Source organism: Colias croceus, chromosome 22 (assembly GCF_905220415.1).
Source record: "Colias croceus chromosome 22, ilColCroc2.1".
NCBI lineage: Eukaryota > Metazoa > Arthropoda > Insecta > Lepidoptera > Pieridae > Colias > Colias croceus.
Window position 1 is genome coordinate 2941089 of NC_059558.1, and position 27470 is coordinate 2968558.

Genomic DNA, 27470 nt, shown 5'->3' on the forward strand with positions numbered 1-27470 from the left:
TGCTAAATTTAAAAATATTTTTTTTTAATAACTAGCGGTCCGCTCGTGGTATATATTTACGTTTTCTCTACATAATAACCATGCTCATACATCAAGGAATATAATAAAAAAAATAATTATCGAAATCGGTTCAGCCGTTCACACGTGATGCCGTGACAACGCGAAACGGGTTTAATTTTTATATATGTATATATAGATATATAATGAGTAATTAATGATAAATTAAGATACAAGATATACTAGTTATATTTAATCTCATACTTTTATTATTACTTAGAAATATTACGAAAAACTATACATAAAGCTCTTTGTATTTTCCGTACATGTGCTTTATTGTGAGCTTTCCGTCGCGGTTTCGCCCGTAGTGCCTTCAAACTGAAAATTTAAAATGTACTTAAACTAGTAAGACTTTTCTAGATAACCATTCTATCCATAAGTAAAAACAGTATGATAATCATTGCATTAACAAATTATGTACTAAAACCTTCCTCGAGAACTACGCTCCTGTTGGTGAAAACAGTATGAAAATCGGTGCAACAGTTTTTGAGTTTTTCGCGAACAGGGACAGACGCGGTGAAGAATTTTGTTTCACAATATGTAATAGAATAAGTTATGGTTTTCAAGGTTCGAATGCTAACACATGGAACATGATTTTGAATTGAGGTTATGTAGATTTTTGTGAACGAGAATTTCGTGTTTAGAGAATTTGTGTCGTAGCTGTAGGTGCAAGAAATATTTTATATGCGCTATGTTTTTTATGTATAAGGTATTATTCAACTATTCAAAGGTATTAGTTAATCTTTTAATTAAGTTAATTAGTTAATTTACAGTGTATTGGTATTGGTAAATTTCTTTGGCGGTAAAATTTAAAAACATACTTTCTCAGTTCGAGTTTCACGCGGTATTTTAAATGTTGAGATATTCAAAGCTCTATATATATGTTAAGATATTCATATTTTTAATTAAATGTGTTTCTAAAACTAGTAGTTAATAGAATATAAGCATTAATTGAACACTAAACAGGTTCTATAACAACTTTTTACGATTATGACCGTATTTTTTTTCATTAATTGAAATACTTATGTTTATAAATAACTTTTATCGAGCTTCTTGCTCCGAACGACCACTTACAATCTAGCCCTACATGTGGTAATATTACAAGCTCAAAATAAAACATAAGATCGCCTCCAGCTGTTTAAACTGCCGTTAATATAGCGTAGGCAAACTGACATGTTCATAAATAGACGTTTTATCTGTATCCGAACGATTTTGTAAATCGTCCTTGACTCAAACAAAGCTTTACGAAACAAACACCTCTGTGACACCTGAAGATGATCAATTATCGATGTTTTACGTCCCTCTCTAGCGAATAGGAAATGCCTTTTACGCGAATAGAATGGCAGTAAAGTGTGTTGTAGTGGCTCCTGTCTCCAGCCAGTCTCGACGCGCACGCGGCGCGATTCGCGCGCTTTTCTGAATCGATGTTTTAGTGTTCGAAATCCGAAGTTTGAATCGAAGTTTGTCGATGTTTTTTTTATCTGTGTAAACTCAGTGTGTGTTCTTTATTGAGTTGCCAGTATTTAACGGTTTGTTTCAAGTTTTAACGGAATATCCTTTTAGTTGGATTAATTGAATGGAAACTAGGTTGATGACGTCAAAACATATAAATAAACAATTTTGCGGAATTTAAATGGCATACGCGTACGGCGCTAGCTTTTGTTAATTTATCACGCAAACTATTAACCTATTTTAATTGTCATTAATTATATGAAATATTTTAAGCGGTATTTTTATAAATAACATTTTTCGACGAAAGACGCAGAACTTTATAAAATATGTTATATTTATTCATATTTTATATGTGATCATATGAAATATTTACTGGTTAATGTATTTTTTTTAATTACTTGCTGACACGTCAAACATCGTTTTGAGCAAAAAAAGGTTGGGTTTTTCCTGGTCGTTTTTCCAATTTTTTGTCTAGTTAGTACCTTCTTCAGCCTTCATAATACTTTTGCCTTATTATTTATTTTTGCCTTATTAATGCAATCGTTACATTTAAAATATTTTTTTTTAATACAAAGTTTACAACACGTTTGTCGATATTTTTTTCTGCATATAAATAATTAACGGAGCTGCTTAATAAAGCAAACTAGTCAATAACAATTATGTATATAGAGCATAAAAAGCTCTATATTTAGAACATTAATTATAAAAAAAAACCTCGCTTTTTACCCGGCCAGTGTTGCCTTGTTGCATTATGTATCATTTTTTTCACTTCCTACATGGTAAGTGTGAAAACAAGGACGTGTATAATTAATTATTATAAATTATTTATCTGTATCATGTTTGACATGACGTTATTTATTTACGCAATTTGTTATTTTCTGTTTATGCATGAATGCAGCTCATTAACTTTTGTTTTAAGTAAGGCAATATAAATGCTTTTTATTAATTTTTTAAATATTTTATCAGTTTTCGAAATTTGATTAGGTTGATTTTGAGTAGGTAATTGTAATTACTTCATCACATTATTATGTATTTTACAAAATGTTCCTTCTAATTATTTAGGTACATATTATATTTTTTATTACCCTCATAGGAGGCCCGTGTCCAAGCAGAGGGAACGTATATGGGCTGATGATGATGATGATGATGATATTATATTTTGTTTATAAAATCACTGTCTTGTAGAGAGCTTTAAATATTTCACATCTACCTAAAGCTCAAGCAAAACAAACCAATGTAAATCCATGTTACTATTACCCCAAATTCATAAGCGTAGCATTTCCACAGATAACTGTAAACATACGGACAAATATTATCTCCATAACAACGTAAACGTCCGTTAAACGTCATGTTTACAATAACACTTGTTAAGTTAACGTCCATTTTCTATAACAAAACACACTTCGTGAATATATTGTGGGTTATGAGTCCGATTTGGCTCATGTCCAAAACATTCCGAATTGGTGATACAATATCGTCCCATAGACACACAATAGCCCATTTGTGTGTGTCGCGGGTGTGTGGGGATACAGACTTTTTAAATAATCACTAGTTGTACTTAATAAAACTCTTCATTTATATATTATGTATACTAGCTGTCCCAGCTAACGTTGTTTTGCCTTACTCTTCTCACTTAGGGGTATGAAATACATATGTCAGCCTATTTCTGGTTTCCATAACACAAGCGAAAAGCTTAGTATGGGATCAGATCGTGCCGTGTGTGAAAATTGTCCCGAAATATTTATTTATTTATTTATTTTCAGATCTACCCAATAGGCTCATAAAATTTCATGAGAATCAGTAAGGCCTTTACGGAGGAATATGGTAACTATAGTCGAGCCAATTTAATAGGCAACATTTGACGTCTATCAATTTTATCTTCGAAGAGCTGCTTAAAAACATCGATTAAAGTGTATTAATCGATACGGATTTGAAACATTTGTCAATCGAATTTATTAATTTATGATGATTTTTATTCACAAGTAATCAATGCATTCGATTCTAGATGTCAGATTTCGATTTTTAGAGTAACGTCTCTAGTATTTAAAAAGAAAAAAGGTTTATTGACACAAAATTGTAGCGACGTCAGTTCTTCAATTCAGAAATTGTTTATTATGTTTAGGATGGTTTATCAGTAAAATGAAATCTTAAAATTACTTGTATCGGTCATTATTATTAAAAATATGTAATCGTTATTGAAAAAAGTTAAGCAAATGTGCAGTTCTAACAAAACGAAATATCATGTTATTCTATGTCGTCGTTACTAGGTTACGTTGTTGAATTTTGTTGAACTGTCAAATGTTGCCTATTAAAATGGCTCTACTATAATATATTATATGTGTTGAGATGTTCGTCACGTTTTCAATTTGATTTCATTAAGCTTTGAGAAAGCTTATGTCACATACAAAAAAATGCTAAAGCAACATTTAGGTATGGTTTGAGGCGTTCTTAACGTTAAATACCTACTCAATTCAGACACCGCCAATAGACAATTAATTAGACCTGCTTAACGAATTAGCTTCTTAAAAATTGCTCAATTATCTTCATGCTAAAGAGATTGTCACTTTTTTTATAATTGTAGAAAAATAAAAGGTCTGATATTCAATCTTAGCGAATTGACTGTCAATGTAATCAGTGAAGTTCACTTGGATTTATCGACAACTTAAGTCAATATGCCATTACACTTATCTTACGTATAAATTTTACTGTGACCATGAAATTTTCTTTATGATTACCCTGGCTTTAATTTACAATGTATCGATGTATAATAAGAAAAAGAAAGGAAGATGAGTAATTATTTAGCGTAAAACTTTTATAATGTTGTAAGACAAAATTGGACATAGCTTTTTAGATATTTATTAAATGAAAACAAGTTTATAGTATTAAACTATTTTAAGAACATTCAGATCATAAAATATATAGAACCTACGAAAAATTATTATATCACAAATTATCAAGTCTATAATTTGTATATAACTACTATAGATATATGTACAACAGTATACTAATTCAGCAAACTAGTCTATATCTATACATATAATAAATCTGTAGAAGGGTCAATTCTGTACATTGAAAATATTGAAAAAATAAATAGCAGGGGGTGTTACTGGATCGATACCAAACCCAAATAAGTGATTAAAAAAATTTTTGTCTGTCTGTCTGTCTGTCTGTCTGTCTGTCTGTCTGTATGTGAAGGCATCACGTGAAAACTAGCGGTTCGATTTCGATGAAACTTGGTATAATTATACCTTATTATTCTGGGCGTAAAATAGGATACTTTTTATCCTGGAAAAATACGTAGAAAAAAATTAATTTTAATTTTTCAGTTTTATCCATAGACGTTGTTCCGTAGAACCGCGAACACACGTTGCGTATTATTATAGGCCTAGCCGTATTTGGGAATTGGGTCCAATAGATATTTATAAGATGTTATTGACAGAGGTACTCAAAATGGAGAAATAACCATCCACGCGAAGACCGACATCCGCGCGGACGGAGTCGCGGGCGGAAGCTAGTAACTAATAATAAAACGAATTCCCCACTTTCTCTACGGCATTCACAAAGCGACTGTTCGTAAGTGCGTCTGTCTGTCGGTTGTTTGTTTTTGGAATGGATTTATGGGTGTTTGAATGTCAACGTTGTCTCCATGTGGTTGGAAATAGATGGGCGTGGTATTTCACTAGTTCTAAATCGTGGATCTACCCTTGCTTTTATATTATAGATGAAAAAGTCTTACGGTTAAGCAAAGAGGATAGGTATAAAGAAAATAATCCTAAAAACAAACATTTCTGATTTAATTCGAGCTATACAAAAGATTGGAATTCCGTTCTATTTTCTGTCTCCTGATAAAATAAGTTAGACCTCTTAAAACATTTCATTAACGTAATTTATAGTTTATACCTACTCTTTGTTACTATTGTATTATTCGTGCAAAATAGTGAAAGAAGAATAATTTAAATCTTATATACAAAAGTTTAATTTAAAAACATGCGTAAAACCAAACACAATCAAGTCTTTAATCTCTCAAAGCAAGCGTATTATTACTAACATGAACTCGATATCATAAGCCCCTACATTACAGGCGATAACTTTCAAACTACCAAGATGTCTAGGGCACCTAAATTATACTTATACTACACAACTATAGTATGTATTATATTATCTGTGCCCATACCTAGTGCATTATTAGTTCTGCCGCTACGTAATCTTGTCTGTTCTTTGAAGTTGGTTATGTGAATCTTGTAGTTCTGAAGAAGATTGTGTTATAGGGACTAGAAACGAAAGATCGGGAATCTATCTTATATTAATCTAGAATTTTAAAGACCTAAGGCCAATTAGTTTGCTTCCATATTTTTCAAAATTACTGGAAAGAATCGTGTACAATCAAATAGTTGTTTATTGTGAAGAGAATAATATCTTACCGAAGTACCTACCAATCAGGTTTCCGGAAGAGCCATAGCACCTGCTCGGCCTTGCTGAATGTTGTAGACGATCTCTTATCTAATGAAGATATGGGCAGCGCGTCTTTGCTCGCACTGTTGGACTTTTCGAGAGCTTTTGACTCGATCAATCTTGAACTCATGATCAGTAAGCTTCGCTTTTATGGATTTGATGACGGCGCTTGCAAATGGTTTGATAGTTACTTGCGAGACCGTGTACAGAGGGTAATTCTGAACAACAATGATGGCTCTTCTAGCGTCTCTTCAGAGCTCCTGTTGACACGTGGTGTTCCTCAGGGCTCGATATTGGGCCCCCTTTTGTTCATTATTTACTCGGCAGACATTACGCGGTGCCTTATCAACTCCAACTACCATCTATGCGTACGACCTGCAAATATACTCTCGAATAAAATACGATAACGTCGCAGCGACTATGTCTGGTTTATCAGCGGATTTGAGTCGTATTGCAACCTGGGCATCTAACAACTCTCTGCTATTAAACCCCGTCAAGTCCAAGTATATGTTTATCGGGACAAAGGGGCAGGTTCATAAAGCAAAAAATCTGAATTTGTCAATATCCATTGATGGGTTCCCGATTCAAGAAGTGGAAGAGGCTCGTAATTTGGGAGTGATCTTTGACAGTAATCTCAAATTCGAAAGCCATATTCTTGAAATTGTTAAAGGTTGCTTCTATCGTCTAAAAGTAATGTATAAGTTGCGTCCCTTTATTAATACGGATCTCCGACTTATGTTGTGCGAGTCCCTTGTCCTCTCTAGACTCAATTACTGCATTAACGTATTCGGGTCTTGTCTACTGGAACGGTCACGGAGGCTTTTGCAAAGAGTTCAGAACGCCTGTGCCAGATTCTGCTTTAACATTCCTGCCAGGTCCCACATAACACCTTTTCTGAACTCTTCAAAGATGCTCAACATGAGGAATAGGCACAAGTTCTTCATAGCATGCTTCTTGTTTGATCTTCTCAAAACTAAACGCCCATTGTATCTGTTTGAGAAGCTAGTCTGGCGTAAGGACACAAGCCGGAATCCTATAAGACCCAATGTTGATCTGCTCTCAGTGCCGAAGCATCGTAGCATGGCTTTTCGTGGTTGCTTTAAATACTGTGCCACAAAATGTTGGAATAATATACCGCCGCCTCTGCGTCAAGTTAGTTCCAAAATTACTTTTAAACAACAGTTAAAACGTCTACTTTTGGCAGAACAGTAGAGTAACAGCATAGTATTTAAAGCACCAATAAACTAATAAACTGATCAACTTATTATTTAAATTCATTTTTATTTATTTATTTATTTATTATCTATTATTTTGTATTATTTATCTGTTTATTATCTATATTATTATGTTATTATAATATTATTATTATTCTGTTTACTATCTATATTATGATTATTATTTAGTAGTGGAAAGTCGAAAGCACACCCTCCAATCGGTCTTGACAGAATACCAGCGCTGTAGTCGCAGCTTGCTGCGACTATGGCAGAAAGCTGAGTCAAGACCCTTTTCTGGAAATGCAGTGCACACACAGTACGAAATTATCAGCGAACATGATGTCTAATTTTATGTCTAATTTTATGTATCGTACTTTCTTTCTTGTTCTATTTTGTGTTTTCTTCTTGTGTGTGTACCTTTTTCTAGGAATAAATGTTTTTTCTTTCTTTCTTTCTATAGTGTGATGTTGTGTGATATGTTTATTAATTTATGTTTATATGGTACCTAAATAAAATATGGGTGAAATGGTGTGGTACTCAAACTCAAATATTTAAATACATATGTCACAAAATTTCCAGAATTATTGAATTCAAATTGTTATGAAATTCATATTGGAAACTAAAAAGCTCGAAAATGTGCTAAAATTAAAAATAATGTAAAAACAACACTCAATTAAATAATATTGTACTTATCACAATTCCTTTGATAAAAACATTTTCTTTGATCCCGGAAAAGTTAAAAAGGGCTACTGCACGCGGAATCAGTTTTAACATTTTAATCCATTTATCTCAATATTGAAACAGTAATAATTCAGTTCAAACGTGACACCGTACACGACTATTCCTTATAAATGTATCATGTTGATATTTATCAAGAAGCTTATATCTAATACACTGGAGATTTCGGTATGAACATTGACGTGTAACAAGAAAATATTGCCCAGTTCATGTTTTTTATCACTTTCACACCTAACTTGGTATTGCCACTGTTAATACGAAGTTTTCCCAAGGCTACTATGTATGCTGTAATATTCTGTGCAAAAGGTTAGTTTTTGTACATGAGTTTGTTGATAAATTGCCAACAACGTTATTCAGAAGCATTGTTGGATGAGACAATTATTATTTATGCTAAATAAACTAAGTATCTGAACCAATTATTAAAAAGCGATACTCCCTGATTATGGGTAGTCACCATAATAAAATTGTAGCAACTCTCACTTTGTCAATATGGCATGTGTGTCAAAAAAATTGCGTCGCTTCGAATATTTAAGTTAATATTGTTGCTTATTTAATGAATATTTTCCGAATATAAAGAATGCATTGTATTGTGCAAAATTGCAGAAGTGTTTGGACACCAAATTCTGGCATAGAATTTCACAGGCAAGTGTATATTTACGTTATTTACAATATTCCTCAATACTCCTGCATTTACCTGTTTAGAATCATTTCAATGGCAAAAATTGTCTAATTTAGCATCATTTTAGTAAGCAGTCATGTTAAATTTGTTATTTCCCTAATACTTTATCATTTTTCAACAAGTTTTCAATAAACAGATTTAACAAGTAAGGTAACCATGATGACGAGTTTTTATGGATAGCGAAGAGAATATATTGTAATAACAATATTATGATGAAAATTTAGAACACCATTTTAAAGATTGTTACTAGTAATGAAACAACACATGACATCGGTATTGCACTCACATGTAGTTATAAGATTGTTCGTTTTTACATTGAAATTTATACTTTTTTAACTTACCTCATATTTTTTTGTTTTACGTATTTCAGCTTTCCAAAAAGTAAAATAAAAAGAAATATATGTGCCCATCAAGGTTACTGAGGATTACGACCCAGAAAAAAATACCTTTTGAAAAATAAACTTTGTAAAGTTAGCTGAAATTTGTGCAAGGCTGCTATAAACAGTTTTTCTTTGATGATTCTGGCTTGAAATTGACCCGTCGAAGCAACGCGTTTAAAAAGAAGATCTGAGTAGCTAACAATTTGGTAAACAGCATCTGATGCAAAACACAACTGTGATCCTCTATTTACAAAGGATGTTAATGCTATATATCGGTTCATATCCAAGCTTTGTAGCCAAAAGTTATTTATAACTATCATTCTATACCAATTAAAATTGTATGTACCTACCTATAAAGTATGACCATAATATTATAATATAAATACTGTTAAAAATATATGTCGTTATTATTTATAGACCATGATTTTTAGTTTTTTCTATTTTGAAAAATCCTGAATTTACAAACCAGCGTGGCCACTCGACAGAAAGAGACAAATAACATGACTGACGTCATTGAATGTCATAGTTTCTTGTTTCAAGTTAATGGTCATAGTGCAATCTCCAGTGTATTAGAGGATATAAGCTTCTTGATATTTATAATACGTGTGTATGTATGCGAATACGCACGAACGTCGTGGACCCATCTGAGTCAGACGTTATTTTAACTGTCACTTGCTAAACTAAATATCATATTACTTGATGATTTTTTAACGTAAATATATCCCACTAGATATCCCGGCAAACGTTCTGCCTTACTCTTATCAATTAGGGGATGAAAAATAGACGTCCGTTTTCCGTAATTTTTGTTCGTAATTTTCAAACCTTCCGATATGCACACAAAATTTCATGAGAATCGGTCAAGCCGTTTCGGAGGAGTTTAAACTTTAAACACCGAGATATTTTGTGGTGGAAAAAACTAACCTATCATACAGTAAAAAATAACCTACATAAGTAAACAAAAAAAAAATATTTTTTCTCAGAAAATTTAAATTATGCCTCAAAAATCAAAACAAGTAAGTTTATTGTATAATTATTTTCCCCAAAAAACCACGGATAGATTTTTTGTGATGAAAACTTTAATTAAAATTTGAAAAGATAACAAAAATGCGTATGACATAAAAATAACATCTAATTTTTCTCTTTAACAAGCAGGCAGAGCTGCTGCCAAAAACAAAAAATAAATTTACACAACCCTTTATAAAAAAGGTAATTTTTGCTCAAAAGATCAAGGCACCGCCACATTCCCGCGAAACAATTCCAATTATTCCTGAACGATTCTTAATTTCGATAAAAAACCTTAAGCGACATTGTGTTTACGGTATTATCTTTATTTTATTACAACAATTTTACACACTAATTATAATTATCTGCAATTATTCGAAGAGCCTTGCCGGGCAATGCGGATGCTCAGTTTCAACTGGGATGACGATCAAAATCTCATTATTTTCGGCGCGTATAGACAAGAGGTCCGCCCATTATTAATTATATCAACAAATAAAGCTAAACATTAACGTCAAGATTGACGAACGGCTGGTTAATGAGTGTGAGGGCTTTACGATGGTTGTTATTAAGAAATTATTTCCGCGTCGACCGCACAGGCCGTGTAATGGTTATAAATGCATTGTTGCAGCTTGAGGTGGATACTTTTTTTTTAATTACTTTTAATTTGTGTGGCCAGTTTTTTTTTCTTTATGACCAGCTGTAAATGTGTGTACTTTGAATTGTTTTTGGCTTTGTAAAGTTTAAATAGTTTGGAAAATCCAAAAGTGCACGCCTCATAATCTAATCCTTTACAATAAAATTGATTATTTATAAAGGTGTATATAATATAAGTATGTAGATACACTTGTTCTCATGTGCCAATGCTCTTGTACTGTCTCAAGTTATTACAAGGTGTCACTAATGTTAAATTAGATGGTAATTTAAATTGAAAATTAACAGGCTCGATAGAGCCTGGCGCCAAGTACCGTTCAACACATGTGCGTAGCACGCGTGCGCCAGCTCTTCGAGTCTCTATACCGTAATCAGAACGGTATTTTGAGGTTGTAAAATTTATTTTTTCCCCAAAAATTTTTTTTCACTCAAATATCAATTTATGTCAAAATATAAACTTAAATAAAGTATATCCATCGTTACTGACCAATTTTTATAATATTTTTATAATAAACTCTATTTTTAATTAATACTATTTATTAGCTCAAACTATTAATTAGCTCAAACTATTAATAGTACCCCCGATTTTTATATCTTGACTTTTTTTCATGTAAAAAGCGGACGGGCACAGACTATAAAAAAAAATATGATCACATATAGTTATCTCAGAAGTAGATAGGATACTACAGTTTAAAAAAATTTACGACGCGGCTTCCGCTTTTACACACGAGAGTGCGATGTCTTTCATTTACATAAACTATAGGATCCGAATAGTAAATATATCCCTTTGCATGCCAGCGCCCCCAGTGTCCTTTTTCATAGATCTGTGTCGGTATGTATGTTCTCGGTATTGTCATAGTTAAGGGTAAATATATCTGTTGGCAGAACTGGAAATAGGGAGGGGTTTGAATATACGGTTGAGGTGAAATGAATATACCCGTGAATACTGCAAGACATATGTAAACAAACATGAAGGATTAATAAATATATCCTAATTATATGATTCTAAAGTTAGCCAACATCTAATAATTGTTGAAATTTTTTTTTAAACAAAAAATCACTAAAAAAATTTTTTTTTTCAAAATTGCACATGAAATTTTTTTTATTTTCTACATGTTCAATTTTATAAAATAATTTTTTTTAATAATTATTTATTAATTATTATTTTTGTTTATTTAATAACAATTAAACCACATCGAATCAGACCCTGAAAAATGAAAGGGTTCTATTCCTGAGCATACTCAAGCGTAAAAGAAAAAAAAAGACTCGATTAGTAAAGTATTTCGGTCGCTATCGTGTTAACAAGAAAACCCTCCGCACATACAGACACACGGACGTCCAAGACAGAACTTTTTTAAACTGTTTTTTAACTAGTTTAAATAACAAAAATGACATCAAAAATATCATGAATGTTAAAAACAGTGTTTTTTCTTAATATGTGCGTGTATGTATTATCTTACAAGTGCAATGTATGATACGTAAAGACATTTTAAGTTTGAAAAATCTGATGTTTTGCGCGAAGTGACAGTAGTACCCACCTCAACGCTTCGCTTAGGGGCCATCCATAAAGTACGTCACACTAATTTCATGAGTTTTTGAGCACCCCCCCCGTCCTTGTCACAGGTGGTCACATTTCTAAGACCCCCCCCTCCCTAGTGTGACGTCACATGTTTCGCAATTTAACATCGAAAAATTATTAAATTAAAACAGCAGTTTCAAAATAGTTTGATTTCCATTTAAATTAAGTAGGTACTTTTTTATGAAATCAACATAATTAGTCCATTGAAAAGTTACGTTTGGGTTCGCATTTTTTAGAGGACGCAATTTTATTTTTTTGATGTGTAGGAGGGGTCAGTGTGAAGCTATCGCTAAGTTTGTGGGGTCGCCACCCTTGTTCCGCGGCCGCCATCTTGAAAATAGCGGTTGATATGGTTTTTACGATGTATCTCTTAAACTATTTATCTGATCAAAAAAACATTGTAAGCATTATTTGTTGCAAATTAAATTCTCTACAACTTTAGTCCAGTAATTTTTTATCGTAGAACTATAAATAAAAAAATATAAGTATTGCACGCCTCATAAGCGAAGCGTTGAGGTGGGTACCTACTACTGTCACTTCGCGCAAAACATCTGATTTTTCAAACTTAAAATGTCTTTATGTATCATACATTGCACTTGTAAGATAATACATACACACACATATTAAGAAAAAACACTATTTTTAACATTCATGATATTTTTGATGTCATTTTTGTTATTTAAACTAGTTAAAAAACAGTTTAAAAAAGTTCTGTCTTGGACGTCCGTGTGTCTGTATGTGCGGAGGATTTTCTTGTTAACACGATAGCGACCGAAATACTTTACTAATCGAGTCTTTTTTTTCTCTTACGCTTGAGTATGCTCAGGAATAGAACCCTTTCATTTTTCAGGGTCTGATTCGATGTGGTTTAATTGTTATTAAATAAACAAAAAAAAAAATATCGACTGTTCTCCAGTATATCTATATAGGTATATATTCTTTATTTTTTTATATTTATAATAGTGTACTCAAAATTCACCATTATAAACTCGATTCTTTACTATAAGCCAAGGTTTAAAAAAATAAGTTGGTAGTCAGTCCCTTAAACCTGCGCAGTTTCACATCTAGGTGGGGCCACAAGAAAAATAGCTCAATTATTACGGTACCGCTTTCTTTACTTTTCCAACTGTTTTATTTTATTTCTTTTTTATATTTATAGTGTACTCTTTATAAATAATTAATTTTATTATGAGATTATGAGGCGTGCACTTTTGGATTTTCCAAACTATTTATATTTTTAGATAATTTTTTTTTTTACTATTTTAGGAAGAAATTATATCAGACAATTTTTGTAGATTGTTTTTCGAGGAACAGTTTTTATTTACAACATTTTTTAATTACGTCAGTAGCTAGGGTTTTACACATCCAAAAAATAAAATTGCGTCCTCTAAAAAACTTAAGATTTGGCCTAAAAAATGTAACATTTCAATGGACTTTTGAAACAATTACAAAAAAATAAACTAATGAATAAATATAAATTATCAGCAAAACAATTGAAATCGTATTGCCCTAAAGATAGAGTTGGACATATTTTTAAGATTAATTTATATTTCAAATTACGCGATTAGTACCTGTAGATTTTGAAATGTGATGTCACGAAACTTAGGACCCCTCCCACCCCTTGTCACACCATGTCACACTTTGTCGACCCCCTCCCCCCCTCTTTACGTGTGACGTACTTTATGGATGGCCCCTTATGAGGCGTGCAATATCTACAGTATCATAGGTAAAAAAAAAACTCGCAAATTATTTGACTATCGGGATTATACACAAGTTTATTATGATTTGTAAAAAATTTGTCCGTTATCATTATTTAGAAGTTAAAATAATTTTTTGATGAATCTTTTTTTGGAAAAAAGTTATGATCACTTCATAATTTTTAGTGATTGCGAAGGAATCTTTAGTTTCCACTAGATATGGTATGAACTTGTCAATAATATATGTATCAACATTAATATATTTAAATATGTATACGTTTAGGATATTTACAAACCGCAAACATTACTTCCCGTATGTGTTCAAGCCAAAAATGTTAATTCGTAATGTCCTTAACGCAAGGTCTTCTAACGTATGTTTTAAAGTGCATTAACTCTTATTGTATTGTTTTTTGTTTAATCGTGATTTTGGCAACGATTCAACAATTTACGAAAACTTATTCGCACGTTAAAGGCGATGCGCTTAATACTTAACCATTACTTTGTGTAACTTGAAATAATATAAAGTAAAATATTATAATAAACTTAAATTTAAATTGTTCAATTAATTATTAGATAAAAGAAAATATTATAAAAATTGTTTCACCACTGTCGAAAACATCAATGAATAAACACAAGAAAAGGAACAGAACAAGAACATCTTTTGTACGGTTCTGGAAAGACGGTCCTGTTGCTCTAACATTCCAGAAAATCACATGAGACTTCTATGAATTACTTAGGAAAATTAAGCGAAACAAGTAGGTAGGTATACTTATTTTATTTAATAACTAGTTACTGTTATTCAGACGAAATTCCATTTCGAAATGGGAAATCCCACATTGAACATTCCTCGTACAATTCTATCAATGATTGTTAATTTAGTGTAATATGGACTTTTATTAGTGGCGAAAATAATGAACTCAGAGACGACAATGATGTCAACAATAGCAGGAAACGAGGTTCGCGTGATATGGGACGTTTAGTGGGACTTATAGTTGAATTAAAAGAGCATTAGAGTATGAGTCAACCGAAATTATAAGGTGTTTTCATATTGTTCAATTTAATAAACCATTATGATATATGTATAAAGGCGTCACCACACGTGCCAATTACTTTCACATCTATTAAATGTGTAATTAGTCGACATCGTATATTTGTTTGTTGCCGCATATTCGCGCGATCCGTCTTTATCCATCACATGGCGCTACTTCTTGTCTCTTGTTAGTGGTTACGTTCAAATTTCAACAACTAGTCAATCCCTAGTGACATAAAGGCTTCACCACACGTGGCAATTACGTACATATCCAAATATTTAATTACCTATCTTTAATATGATTGTATGTCGCGATTGTTCGTGTGAAGTGCCCTTAACCAGTCGCGTGGCATTCCGTCTTACTCCAATTTCTGGGCGGGACAATGTCCATTAGCCAAATTGTGCTAACTCGGTTTTCGGTCGCGGCCCCTTATTCACTTAGCCTCTGTTGTCGCTTTTCCCAAGAGAGTAAGATTTTGTTGGTATGTTGTGTGCAGTTTTTGGCGAGTTTGTTAACGCTGTTGAGATATAAATATGGGGTAAAATTAAAAGATTTGTAATGGATAAATAATAAAAATAGCATTTGTTTATTTTTTTTGATAATAAAAATAATATATCCTCCTGATTTACATTTTTTCATTGTATAGAAGGCAACTGAGCAGACGCGTCACCTGATGGAAAGTGAACAGCGTCGCCCATATGCACATATAACACCAAGGACAAAGAAAATGCGTATAAAGCAATCAATATGCTTGTTATCAAATTTTTTTATTTCTGAAAAAAACAATCACATTATCTTTGTGTCTTTGAAGCAGTTCCGTAGTATTTAATAAAACGTTGCCACTGCAATCAAACTTTATTAATTGTACAATTTATACAAGACAAGAGAGATATTGTGGTGTTACATGAAATAGATTAAAATAATAATTCGTTATAGCATTCGGTATCAATAGGAGCTGGCTGGTTGCCAATTTTGCGGTTACTCCAATAACCGGGGACTGCTGTGGATAGGGCTGTCACATAGAATATAATATATTAAGATGGTATTGTACTACAAACAGTTGAGCGAATGCTTTTGAAAAAGTTGAAAGTACGCCAAAATTTTCTTATGGTTGGTGATTAAATATTTCTTAGAAGTGTTCATTGAAATCTTGAAGGATAGCTTTAGTTAAGACCAGATGAAAAATAACTTGATTTAATTTACAGATTAAACTTTAAACTTTTAAAGCATTAAAACTTTTTCTGCTTTTATTCATTTGAAATATATATAGTTTGATAAATTTCTTTTCAATTTTAAGAATACACTATATATTTTAGTAACAATTTGACAGCCCTAGCTTTATTCGATCCGATCACACCTTGTTATGACTGACGAGCTTCGCGAATTGCAGTGGTGAGAATCTCTTGGCTCCGACTTTCGCTATATCAGTTTAAAGTGCATTGTATGCTTGTTTGGCAGGACTTTATATAAGTTTATGTGTTTTCGATTATTAAGGAAATAGCAGATTTAACTATTAAATATAAGTATCTATTATAATAGTTTCCTGATTCCTCTAATTATGTTAATTTTTGTTTTGATGTTCAATTGCGTAATACAGTTTTTAACGCTGTCAAAATCAATGTCGATTTGTAGATGTTGCTTTTCACACAATAGTACTGAAACATTAGGACCAAATTCGTTACGGATATAGGTCCTCCTCCTACGAGCTAAAAACAGCATAAAGTAAGTCATAGTAAACCTATAAGCAGTAGGTAGTATATTCGCAAAACATACTGCGAAATCAATCCCATACTCCACATAACTCAAAAACTGCGTAAATGCGTACACTTTAAACAGCGCACTAATGAAAGTGACATTAAGAAACTTTCGCGAATTAAGCTCGGTACACTTTCCTGACACACATCCGACGGGGTCGATGTACTGGCATGTGACGTAATGATGACGTCACGCGTGATTGTATGGAAATTAGCTATTTGAATTATAATTGCACGGATAGACCTGGATGGATGGTCGTCGCTAGGAATTATGGTGGATGTCAGAAGTTTCAAATCTAGGACTCGCTCTTGCGAGTCTTGCGGCATTTTCAATTTCATGAAGCTTTTAGCATTTATTATAAAGGTTGTATGTTTTATAATAGTACATTGGGTATCTAACATATCAAGAACAATACATTTAAATAAATATAGGTACGTTAGTGCTACATATTCCGTTGTTCTTGTTAACGTTGCGTTTATTAAAAATACCCAGTTAGAATATCTACGTGATTGGCGTATAAAATACATATTATTTAATAAAAATGTTTTGTTATCTAGTATTAGCTCGTAATTTTCTCACCCGTTTGGACCCGTTCCATAATACCTATAAACACGACCAAACTAACAATGTTCGTAAATTCACTTGATTAATGTGAACGTGTAGTTTGGTTCACAATTATATTTATGACAGTTGTAAACATTTTAATAGTGTTTGTTTTATAGCAGTCGAATAGACCACCCACATTTTGTTGTGCGCTTTTTATATGATAAGATTTTATAATCTGTACTTGTAGTATCCAATACTTTAGAATATGTCTACGCGTCTATTGTAATAAGTTTGTGTTTATTGTGTCGATTTAACAAAATGTGAATTTCTGGATTATATTAGTTAATGATTATAATGTCATATGTCCTACCTTTAGCATATGGTATAGCATATGTCCCAGACGGGAGCCGCAAATGGCTTGTCATTGGTGCGACTGTCCTGAGGACACGGCAGACCACACTCTCGCCGTGTGCCCCGCATGGTCCGAGCCCCGTGCTCGCCTGGTCGCAGTCGTCGGCCCTGATCTCTCCCTGCCTTCCATAGTTCGTGAGATGGTTGGCAGCGACAGATCGTGGAGCGCGGCTGTCACATTCTGCGAGGATGTGATGTCGCAGAAGGAGGAGGCAGAGCGGGTCCGCGAGAGAAACCCTGCCGCGGACCCAATTCGGCGTCACCGTCCTATTGGGCGTCGTCGCCGTGTCGCGGCCGCTTTACACGGCCGCAACTTGCCTCCTTGATGATGGGCGCCGGATGATGGAACGGGGACATAATCCATCATCCGGTGCGGAGAGGCGGCGTGAGAAGTGTTCCGTTCACGCCACCCCCCAGGAAGGTAGAGCTGGCGGCCCCCCGCCACAGCTTTAAGTCGTGTTGGGCCTAGAGATAGGTTGCCGCTGACGGGTCTACGGATGCGTTCCAACGAATACCCGCGGCTCCGTCAATACAGCGGCACGGCGGAACACAGTGGAGTTTAGTCGGTAGGTCCCTGCACTCTGCAGGGTGAGTCCGACATAACCCAGGGCCCTTTCCCTGAGCGCTCTGGGTATGCCTAAATGCATTCTCCACTATAAAAAAAAAAAAAAAAAATGGTATAGCATATGTCATATTTTTAGCAGGCTTTAATTAGCTTCACCTGTATGTTTGTATTTAACTGATTCTTTTATTTTCGATATTTTTTTAACACGCACACGAACGACACTTTAAACGGACAGATTTAATTCAAACTTTGTGTTTCAATGATCGCTGTCAATACAATAATTTCATGCGTGGGTTTTTTTTTACTTTTTATTAATTAATGTTTTTAAATAGATACTAACTATGGTGAGATAAATCTATAATGTTTAAAATCCCATGTTCAATGTTGTAACTATTCAACTATAGTTATCTGTTCCGTTAACGAGTTTATCAACGATTCCCGAATCCCGATAGTTTTGGCGCATAAATTGGATACATTCGGTGATTTCAGCGGGCAATAACATTGTTTGTTTGGTCTGGAGAGTTATATTCGTGATTCCCAATGAAATGAGGTTGTTGAATCGAATTTGTAGTGCAGGAGAATTTGGTGTATATAAATTGGAACTATTTGATTGGTAGGTAGTTGATAGTGTTGAATGTTGATACTTCTGTAGAGACTTGCTTTGTCTTTGTGCAGTGAAATATAGTAAATACTTTGTGTAAATGGAGGCTAAAGACTGCATCTTTTATAAAATATATTAAGTACTGAGAATTATTTCAAATTAATTAATCAGTTCTTTCATTTATAAACAAGTACGTAACTAACTTTTACTAATTTGAACAGGTACCTATAGAATAGTGAAGATAAATGTTGTTTTTAATTAGATTAAATTCTCATGCGTACCACGATTTATTTTGTATCAAAATCTAATCGATTTTTTATTATTATTTGTGACTAAAACTACGTGTGACAAAACGCACACGAACACGTGTTTCCAGAAATTCAACGTATCCCCAATTGATACATACATCAATTAAATACCATCACACCAATATAGGTCTTATAAACTCATTATAAGAGTGAAAATGGAGTAACAGTATTTACTTTGCTGCATACCGATTTCCGGCTATTGTATCGGATATGGTGACGAAAAGTCCATCCATTGATGAATTCTTGGGAATAAGGTTTCGTTTAACAATTATTATTGTCTTTTATGGTTTTCTTTGCGTGTCAGTTTTGAAGAGATCAAGTTGCATGAATGATACAATTATTAATCATGTGTTATCGAAATGAATGAAACAATAGAACTTGTTTTTACTACCTACTGATTTTATTTTCTACTAGCTGCGCCTCGCGGATTTGTGAGACTAGCCGGAACAAACAGACAGACAATAATTAAAAAAATACTATTTTGGTATATTATGTACACTATACAGTATACACTATACATCCTTATGCATTTAGAAAAATAATGGAAAAAAAGGGTTATTACAATATTAAAAATTTCAGCTGTTACGTTTCCTCGGCCTCGTAGTCTCGATTGATCAAATAAATCTAATCTCCTACATTATTTAGTAAGTTGACCAAATATTTTTTTTCTCACAGACCAAAACTACTGCACAAATATATTGCCAACGCATGCAAATCAGTCAGTCTATACGGCTCAATATCAAGAACCACTGAGTCATCGTATCGAATTGTAATGTCCTTCGCTTCCTGCCATTGAGTAGCTTCCGTTGAGTGCCTTCCGATGTTCGTATGTAACCCGTTATGGATAAGGGGATATAGTTATGGGATATATGTAGGTTTAAATGTTAAGTTGGGTAATCTATCATATTATTCATAACTAGCTGTGTCCCGCGTATTTACCCGCATTCCTCCGCTCCTATTGGTTTTAACGTGATGATATAATATAACCTATAGCCTTCTCAATGCTAAGTGGTATGGGCTATCTAACATTGAAAGAATTTTTCACATCGGATCCGTAGTTACTGAGATTAGCGCGTTCAGACAAACAAAAGGGTGAATAACTGAATAGGAAGGAAAATTTGTTTGTTACGAAGTAAAGCAAAAGTATTCGACCAATTTATATTTATGTGGACTATTCATAACGAGATCTAATTATCTAGTTTCCGCTCCTGTTGGTCTTAGCGTGATGATATAATATAGTCTATAGCCTTTCTCGATAAATGAGCTATCTTAACACCGAAATAATTTTTCAAATCGGATCAGTAGTTCCCGAGAATAGCGCGTTCAAACAAACAAACAAACAAACTCTGCAGCTTTATAATATAAGTATAGACACGTATAGATTGAAGGAGTGTATTAATTTGGTACATAGTACATAGGTACTACATAATTGCCATTTTTACGCCTCATTAATGACAATTTTCTAATTTAAATAGTCGTGTGAATTTGATATTATTTAAGAATTAATACATTTATATCACCAACGTATAAGCCAAATTTAAAGTATTACCATAACGTGCTCAAATAAATTACATCCTGTCCAACTTCCTAGCGAATCGCTTAACATTCAACACAGAACGATTTGAAGCTATTACAATCTAACGTGAGCATTTTATTGTGTACATTTAAGTGACCAGTATAATTTATTAGACATTTTTTATATGAGATAATTTTGGAAGGTTGGGGCGTTTGATGACGTATAAAATCTGTTATTAAATATTGTAAAAGAAAATGCATTATTGTTAACTCCAATAAAAGTTTGTGATTTACGAATCTTTATGTACCTTTTAAAACATAAATTTACATACCTATGCAAACTAAACAACTATGCTACTGATACGTGTAAAAGAACTAGTAGTAAATAATAAATGTCCTTGATATTGTAAAGTCGGTTAAATATAGAGTTATAACAAATGCATCATATCCTACGCAGACTACTGACACTAGGCCTACGTAATGGTCTATATTTCTAATCTACTTTATTCATGAGATGACTCCACTTTTGACATTCGTAGGACGTGATATAATGCATAATTTTAGTTATTTGGTAGGACGGATTTGAGTAGGACTCAGTTTGATTAACTTTTTGGTGGATATTAACATCTTAAAGTATGTTAATACATACGTTAATCTACTACTAGTTACAGTCGGACCAAAGAAAACTTATGACTAAATATTTAGCAATATGATCGATCGGGCGATAATCTTGATTGTATCAATCTAGGTAATACATATTTCATAAATCTCTAGAGCATCGCAATAAGTGAGCAATCGTAGGATAATAACCGGCATACATACGAGTATATAGGTCGCATCGCAATCGTGACGTAGGCACTCATATCTTATTCCATTCATGTATCGTAACGTAATCATTCCACAATCGATTGCTGGAAAACAAGAAAATTCTCGCCGTTAAGGGAAAAAATACGTATCTACGTAGGAATTTGTAATCGCTTTCGGCGGAAAATTGTATGACATTCCTTGCGTCACGTGAATTCTTACGAAGCTTGGTTGATAAAGCACGCTGCCGGTGGGACTCTTATCAGTTGCATGTGATGCATTGACAGTGATTCGTCTAGATACTGGATAACACGTGGGTGTATCATTGTATGTGAGACGTTTGTTTAGTTTGTATTGTGGCGTGGTATTGATAGTTTGCGCTTCTAATGATACGGACGTGTTGTTGGAGCTTTTTTGACAATCGTTACGTCAGTGGTTTATTAATGAATGCGTTACCATAACGTTAACATTACGTTTCAAAAGACAAGTCGTTTGTAAATATTTAATAGTGAAATGAAACCGTTGGAATACTGGCAATTCTCAATTAATTTTCTAGTGAGCATCGGTAAAGTCGATCAATAATAGTGCGTTAAAGTGAGGTGTCGAAATGGTGATGGAATCGGCGCAACCCACGGGGCGGTTCTGGCCACTGTCACCGCGGCTCTGGAGACGCAGCAGCGAATATTCGAAAGTGGTGTTCGAGCCGAGAAAACCTCCTCTTTCGCCTATCGAAATACGAAAGCATCGAATTGACGAAACCCCAGATTTGTTGCGAACAAGGCATTTTATAAACCGCTTGGAGCATTTAAATTTGGACGTAGATTTAAAAGAAGAGAAGAGAGAAGTAGTCAAGGAAGAAAAAGCAGATGAAGTTAAGCTCAGGTGTAAGAAGCGGAGGGAGCCAAGGCCTAACAGTCTACAGTTGTTGTTGTGTCCGTCCAGTTCAGGGCATTATAGCAGCAATACGTGGCGGTATACCAGGGTGCGGTCAAAGAGGTAGGTTTTGGTTTATTAAGCACTTGGTTGTTACGGGATCATCATCATCATCATCATCATCATCAGCCCATAAACGTTCCCACTGCTGGGACACGGGCCTCCTATGAGGGTACAGGCCATAATCCACCGCGCTGGCCAAGTGCGTGTTGGCGGATGACACGTCATGTCGTCGAACTTTTTAATTCTTAGACATGTCGGTTTCCTCACGATGTTTTCCTTCACCGTTCGAGCAGTGGTGATGTTACAACATGCGCAGATAAATTGAAAAATCAATTTAATTCCTGCGCGCTTGCCTTGGTCTCGAACCCCGGACTTATCGATTCGAAGTCCGAGGTCTCACCACTGAGCCACCACTGCTCAACGGTGGCTCAGTGGTGGTTACGGGATATGCTTTGTTATTATTAGCATATGCCTATATTATGTTTTCGTTACAGGTACAGATGATAGTGAAGGCACAATAGGCTTAATGCTTGTTAATTTGACACATTACATTTGTTTTTATTTTTTTTATATGATCAGGCTCTGATTTATGATACTTTATTACAATCCAGTAAAGAACCGCAAAAAGTAACTTATTTAAATTCAATTGAACGACACTTACCAATTAAATGAAATAAGTTGCACAACAGTGTATACAGTTTTTTTTTTACCGCGATCAGAAACAATTCAATTATTAATTAATCCATTTGTATTTATATATTCTTCGATTAATTCATTTACATTTTTAATTTTTATGTTTACAATTATAATCAGTTCCCAATGACGTCTTAATAATATTCAATAAATGATGATAATGTTTTGTTTTTAATGTCTATTTACCTCAAAATACTTGGAGGCAATTATGAAACTTTTGTTTACACGTATGGTTATTATTTCGCCCATATACGGATATAAAAGTATAAAAAATTAACGCGTAATTAATTAACGAATTCCGAAATTATCTCGACACGACACTTAACCTTAAGGCTCTTATATCGCAATCAATGTGTTTACGCGTAAAGCTTGTTTCACACTGATACCAATACTATAGAAATAATTCATGAAAATATGAATAAAAAGTTTTAGGTCGAATATTTTGAAAAAGTTTTATGTTTCCAGTTTGAAAAATTCCAGAGCATTTTATTTTTTTCAAACTATATATTCAATCATTTTATAGTTGTACGTGGTTGTACCTTTATCGGGATATTTCCGTATAAATAATCTACATTGCAACATATTTAACAAATATGTGTAAAATATATTATGTAAGGTTGAAACAATACTATTAATAAATACTACCTAGTAAAAGTTTACATAAATAAAAAGTATTGAGTTTGAGTTTGCATTGCTACTAAGAAGCACTTTCATAGCTTTCATATCTCCATAGAATCGCAAGTTCACTGTAACACATGTCTCCAGCTTTCCCCACGCTACTCGAGTGGGCGTGGCGTGGGCGAAGCCTTGATTGAAGAATGTCGACTGTCAAAACTGCTTATTAGCTGTTAATCTGTATCTGTTAACGGAATAGCGACGTATCAAAACATATGGTGGGTAGCTTGGAATGTATAAGTGAAAAAATTGATGATTAGGATTAGTAAATAGACTTCGATGTAAGGTATATTAGAGATAGGGTCTGGATGTTAGTAACGCGAACGGTTCGTTTACGATGTTATTTATGTAAAGAACAGCACAGCTGATTGATTAGCTGTGAATCATACGAATTAAACGTTTTGTTATTTCCTTTAAAACTAGCCACTATCATTAACCTAGTGCCAGTGAAAGTACCGTCAATTAGGCCAAGCCAATTTGAACATTAATTAGAACAGATAGAAACACAAACAAAAACAAAATAGCACAAATAATAACGAACAGGTGCTTAAATTTTATTTATTTTTAATAGACTGTTGAGTGTGTGTGAGTTGTTACCGCATCTCTTATTTTATTCCTGACTTTGCACTTACGTATAAAAATTGTAGTGTTATTATATTTATCTAAGTATGAACATTTTAGGTATATTATATAAACTTTACATTATTCATAAACAGCAGCTTCAAGCGGGTATTGTATAAGTACTTACGTAGAAATTGCTTTCCGAACCGGTGATACTTTGTCGTTGTAATTGCCTTGTAATTGGACGATTCAAAATGGCTTCTAAAAGAAGCATTGTGGATGTTTCTTGCGGAATAAATAAATGCTGTAGGCGAGCCTTTATATTATGTGTTCTGTACCATAATTCTATAAGTACCTATCGTCGATCAACTACCAAGTTCATGGTATGAACATGAATAAAGAAAATAATAACCTAGTCATCAAATCAAGACCTAATTTATTATTTCGCTAATAATATTCATAAATTCGTCGTCTGTCTGTTCATTCCGTTATTATTTATGCATAATGAATCACTGGTGGTTAGGCATTCCGAGCAGTCGCTTATTAAATATGACGTTCCCCATCTAAGGCGTATCATCCTTTGTTGAAGTCGGTAAAGTGATAATTTACGGCCTCGATTCTATAAGTGTACGTTTGTTATTCATAGTAATTGTGCTTTTTATTATAGTAGTCGGTTAAGTGTGTATAATTAACAGTTAATTGTATAAATGAGAGTGAGAATGTAGGATGATTCGATCGATTGGCTTGGCGTAAGAAGAACTTGCTTCAAACGATACTGTGTGTACTATAGTTATGGATATGGAAAGCTTATGTACTAAACTTAGTACATAAGTTTATACCGTTACACAGAAATAGATAATGGTCACAGAAATAGATTTCATGCAGATTCGATCAGCTGTTTCCGTGTTTGTGTTTTATGAGAGTATGTGACTGTCAGTTTTAAACCTGACTTCCAGGAAAAGAGGGTGGTACTAAATTTGTAATGGATATGTATTGACTATGTATTTCTCGACCTTTCCATTCTTCAATTACAATAAAGTTTTCTAGGACATGTATACGGATCCTTTAGTAGTACTCTTTAAAAACTTTCACTGTATATTTGCTGAATCATTGCGATATATTTTTCTTATTCTTGTTATGACATGTCTAGACTATATGATGTGTCCATGACGCGTTTACGCCTACATGTTGATAGTTATTTTTCGTTACAAAAGCTTTGGTCGGAGATTATATTATTGAAGCTCATTTGAGCTGTATTTTGTTCACGTTTTTTGTTTTCTAGTGCTTTATAAAGTCATGATTAAATCACTATAAGTATATAATAAAACAAAATCTTCCGCCGCGTCTGTCTGTCTGTCTGCTCCATATAAACTCAAAAAAACTGCAACGCTTTTCATTCTGTTTTCACCGTCGGATGGCGCGGTTTTTGAGGAATGTATATAATTTCATAAACAGAAAGCTTTTTCAATATCACCCTGGTTTATAAACAAAGCAGCTTTTGCTATGGTTTTCCTCCTTTTAACATAGTGCATTGCTACTATTTCATTACAGTACACAGGACTCTTTATGTCCTACAGTCAGTACACAACGCTAAATAAGATATACATGTACTTATATGATACACGAAACATTGATTTTTTGTCATTTGCATAACACGCACGGCTGGCCGGCGATGGCGAATGCACAATGCGCTGTTGCACACAGATGCGCGAAATGGCGGCCTGCAGGGGTGCCAACTTGATGGCATTTTGAAAATTTTTGTATCAAAATTACAATTTCGATAAAGAGGTTTAGAAGGATGGATGTTGTATGGAACCTCTAGTCATCTTAATTCTATACAGCTATTTTACTAGTTAGTTTAGTTCCTAATATTTATTTTAAATTATAGTCTAGGTTTTAGCACATAAGTAAGCCAGGCTATAGGATAGCTGGTTATATAAACGAAAATGGGAAAATTATAGTATGGTACATTTTACTACTTGTAGTTTTCTGTGTTTTATAATAATGGTTCTCCTTACTTAGTTACCTAGTTTCCTTGTAGTTTTCTAGTTGTATTTTAGTCTTACTAGATAAAAACTTACAAAATTTTAAACAACGACTCATATTTCACCGACAGGAAGCATAAGCTTGTTATTAAGAATAACTAAAGCTGTATTCATGTAGGAATTCGCAAGTTAAATTCAACTCAAAAGCTTTCCGAGAACAAACTCGATACAAAATTTATCACATAAAGCAGATAACAAGCAAATAGGTATTATCAAATTATTCCCGTGTTTATAATTTCGTAATGTTGGCCAGCATGCTGCCAATCGATGTATGGGGGTGGAGGGGGTTAGACACCCTTCTGACCCCTGCACTGCATGGTAATTATAGCCTTGTCTATGGTCAGTGCTGAGGTTGTAATAATGCACTGGATTCATGTGCACTATGACCTAACATTCAATGTTCGAGGCATGTCTAGAAATAGTAGTAGGTATTTGATGTGATGAAATATAATAATTGGTCTTAATTCGTATTAAGTAGATGAAAGTTGTATAGATATAGCTTTGAATAATATGTTTGTTGCTCTTTCGCAAAAAAAACTACGAAATTCCGCCTAGATTCTAAAAATTATAATTCTAGTAGAATATGGATAAAACCGAGGTTAAAATTTACTGTTTATAGTTAATAAAGTTATTGTTAAATAACCAATAATCATTTAGCATTTCAATGTTTCAATTATAATATCACATAAATAGCACGGAACAAAGAACAGTCAAGTTTAGAACTTTCCTCATTTTATTACTGTTCAATAATGATTAATCCTTTTGTATGGAAAATTCAAATCGCCAATTAGGAACCGCATTATTACAATTTTCAGTAGCTTGTTACTTAGGTACAGTTACAAGTAATTGTATTGTTATCGGGCATTTTGTAAAAGCCTTCACCCTTAATAGATAGGGAGGCGAAGAGGGGAATTTTCTGTAATACTCGAGCGTGGCAGTTTAAGATATGAGAGATACCTTAGACCTAATAGAACAACCTTGTTAACTATTTAGCTCTATATGTAGTGACGCGCGCCTAGGATAGAAGATCAGATTAGTAAAAAAAAATCGATAGTCTGAAATACTCGAACGCGTCAGATTAAGATATTGGGGGTTGATTTTAGTGTTTTAAGACTAAATTTAA

At 33.6% G+C, this 27470-nt stretch overlaps 1 protein-coding gene across 6 annotated transcripts in view; it reads left to right on the forward strand.

Moving 5' to 3' along the window:
• Positions 1 to 27470, forward strand: part of LOC123701823 (focal adhesion kinase 1) — a 156150-nt gene that overhangs the window by 87312 nt on the left and 41368 nt on the right. For 2 of the 6 annotated variants that reach the window (XM_045649389.1, XM_045649390.1), the window contains exons 1-2: positions 1449 to 1586; positions 21994 to 22433. The exons of the other annotated variants lie outside the window; for them this stretch is intronic. In XM_045649389.1, the coding sequence (XP_045505345.1) occupies positions 22045 to 22433 (389 nt within the window). In that variant the 5' untranslated portion in view covers positions 1449 to 1586; positions 21994 to 22044. Of the gene's footprint in view, positions 1 to 1448; positions 1587 to 21993; positions 22434 to 27470 lie in introns of those variants that run through there. 6 annotated transcript variants of the gene reach the window in all.